The sequence below is a fragment of the Dendroctonus ponderosae genome, unplaced genomic scaffold (genome assembly GCF_020466585.1).
Source record: "Dendroctonus ponderosae isolate FM_Combo_2020 unplaced genomic scaffold, Dpon_F_20191213v2 Dpon_F_20191213_6, whole genome shotgun sequence".
In the NCBI taxonomy this organism is placed as follows: Eukaryota; Metazoa; Arthropoda; class Insecta; order Coleoptera; family Curculionidae; genus Dendroctonus; species Dendroctonus ponderosae.
Window position 1 is genome coordinate 2969869 of NW_026018814.1, and position 1635 is coordinate 2971503.

The following is a 1635-nucleotide window of genomic DNA, read 5'->3' on the forward strand; positions in this document are numbered from 1 at the left end:
GTATTTCATTTAGAAAAACACAACTTTGATACTTTTGGGGCTTTTGGGACACTCTGTACATTACAAAAATATTTTTAAAATGTGCACCCGATAGGAGTCTGTGGATTCATCAAATAATACTTTGCAAAAAACAAAGGGACTAGCCGCAAACGTCCGTGCCGTATAGCGTGAATAACCCTGTATATAAGTTTAACATGGTTGAGACGCATTGCGAAACGAATAATGGAATTATGCAGATGTTGAACGACGAGCAGTGGCGTCGCGCAATGGAATACGTGTCGATGGTCTCCGAGCTGAACTACATGTCGCAGATCGTCATTATGCTATACGAGGACCCCACCAAAGACCCCAGCAGCGAAGAGCGCTTCCATATCGAGCTGCACTTTAGTCCGGGCGTTAACTGCTGCGTGCAGAAGAACTTGCCGCCAGGCCCGGGCTTCCGGCCTCACTCCCGCAACGAGTCCGCGGCCAGCAAAACTCCCGTAAGACTCCCAGTGACTGTGCACGTCTACCCAGGCCATCTGCTAAAAATAATGTTTAGAGCCCCGATTCATCGACAACTCCAACTCCCGAAGAGAAGAGTCAGACTCTGCTGGAAGATGGTAAGATCGAGGTGATCGAAGAGGAGAAAATCTTGATGGGAACACCCACTATTGCGGAGGTTGCCCCCTTGCACCTCCTTCAATGTGAACACTTGGAGGCACCGGCGAATGGCGCTTCACAAGGACGCCGCTCCCGGTTAAAAAAAAGCAGTTCTCCAATTCCCATCGGGTAAGGCGAATGTGTTGGTCAGCAGCAAATCGGCTAATGTTTTTTTTGTGCAGAAATGCACACACGGTGTGCGGCAACGAGGCGCGCCAATTGGCCAAGTGTCTGACTGAGGAGCTGGCCAATCAGGCCACACAATCCGTTGGACGGTCGTTTGCAACCAATCGGGCCGTAAGTCCCGAGACAGAGCCCAGAGCGCGCAGCTACGACCACAAAACGCCCCCGAAAGGAAAAGGTAAGTCGTTGGAGTCGCGAATTTTGGACGGTGCAGAGAGCATGTTTTCGACTCATTTCAAACTAGTCAAATTGGGAATTTTAATTCGGCTTTCATTTGGGCAGCTGACCATTTTCATCAAAGTTTGGACGCCGTAAACAGCGCAGGTACGCTATCTCAGTGTTCAGCTAATCTCTGGTTTGTTCTTGAGGCTGTCTTAACATGACTGATTGCAGCCGCAAACTTTCGACCGGGTTTCGAGGTTGACACTGCGCTCTTATTGAAATGTTTTTCAGTTATTTTTATTTTATTTTTTATCACCTACAACTTGATTTTGTTTATGTTCAGTGTATGTTTGGCACAGTTACGTATCGCAGTTTTTCCAACTATCACACAGAAATGGACAGTGTTGTCAATATTTGCGGGCGCTCTGTCCTTTGTGCTTTCACACTGGTAGAGAGAGAGAGGGGTGCAAATTTGCGTATGTGTCATGTCACGACATTGTAGTCAAGTAGATACTGTGACAGTTGACATTGCATAGTCAACTTTGGACGAGTGGCTCATCGCAGTAACGCCTGTCATGGATACATCATTTGGATTCAACGTCACTAACCTAAAAATTTTAAGTTTGTTTTGTTTATGGAAGGCTTGTA

General features: G+C 46.9%; 2 protein-coding genes across 4 annotated transcripts in view; one reads left to right on the forward strand and one right to left on the reverse strand.

The window, feature by feature from the left end:
* LOC109536229 (inositol hexakisphosphate and diphosphoinositol-pentakisphosphate kinase) overlaps positions 1-1440 on the forward strand; it is a gene marked incomplete in the record, with an annotated part of 23906 nt that extends 22466 nt beyond the window's left edge. The window contains 3 exon segments of the mRNA XM_048667688.1: positions 237-482; positions 542-771; positions 825-1440. Of these exon segments, the coding sequence (XP_048523645.1) occupies positions 237-482; positions 542-771; positions 825-1140 (792 nt within the window).
* The window catches only part of LOC109536293 (proteasomal ubiquitin receptor ADRM1 homolog), a 9846-nt gene that overhangs the window by 807 nt on the left and 7404 nt on the right, over positions 1-1635 (reverse strand). The gene's annotated exons all lie outside the window — the stretch shown is intronic.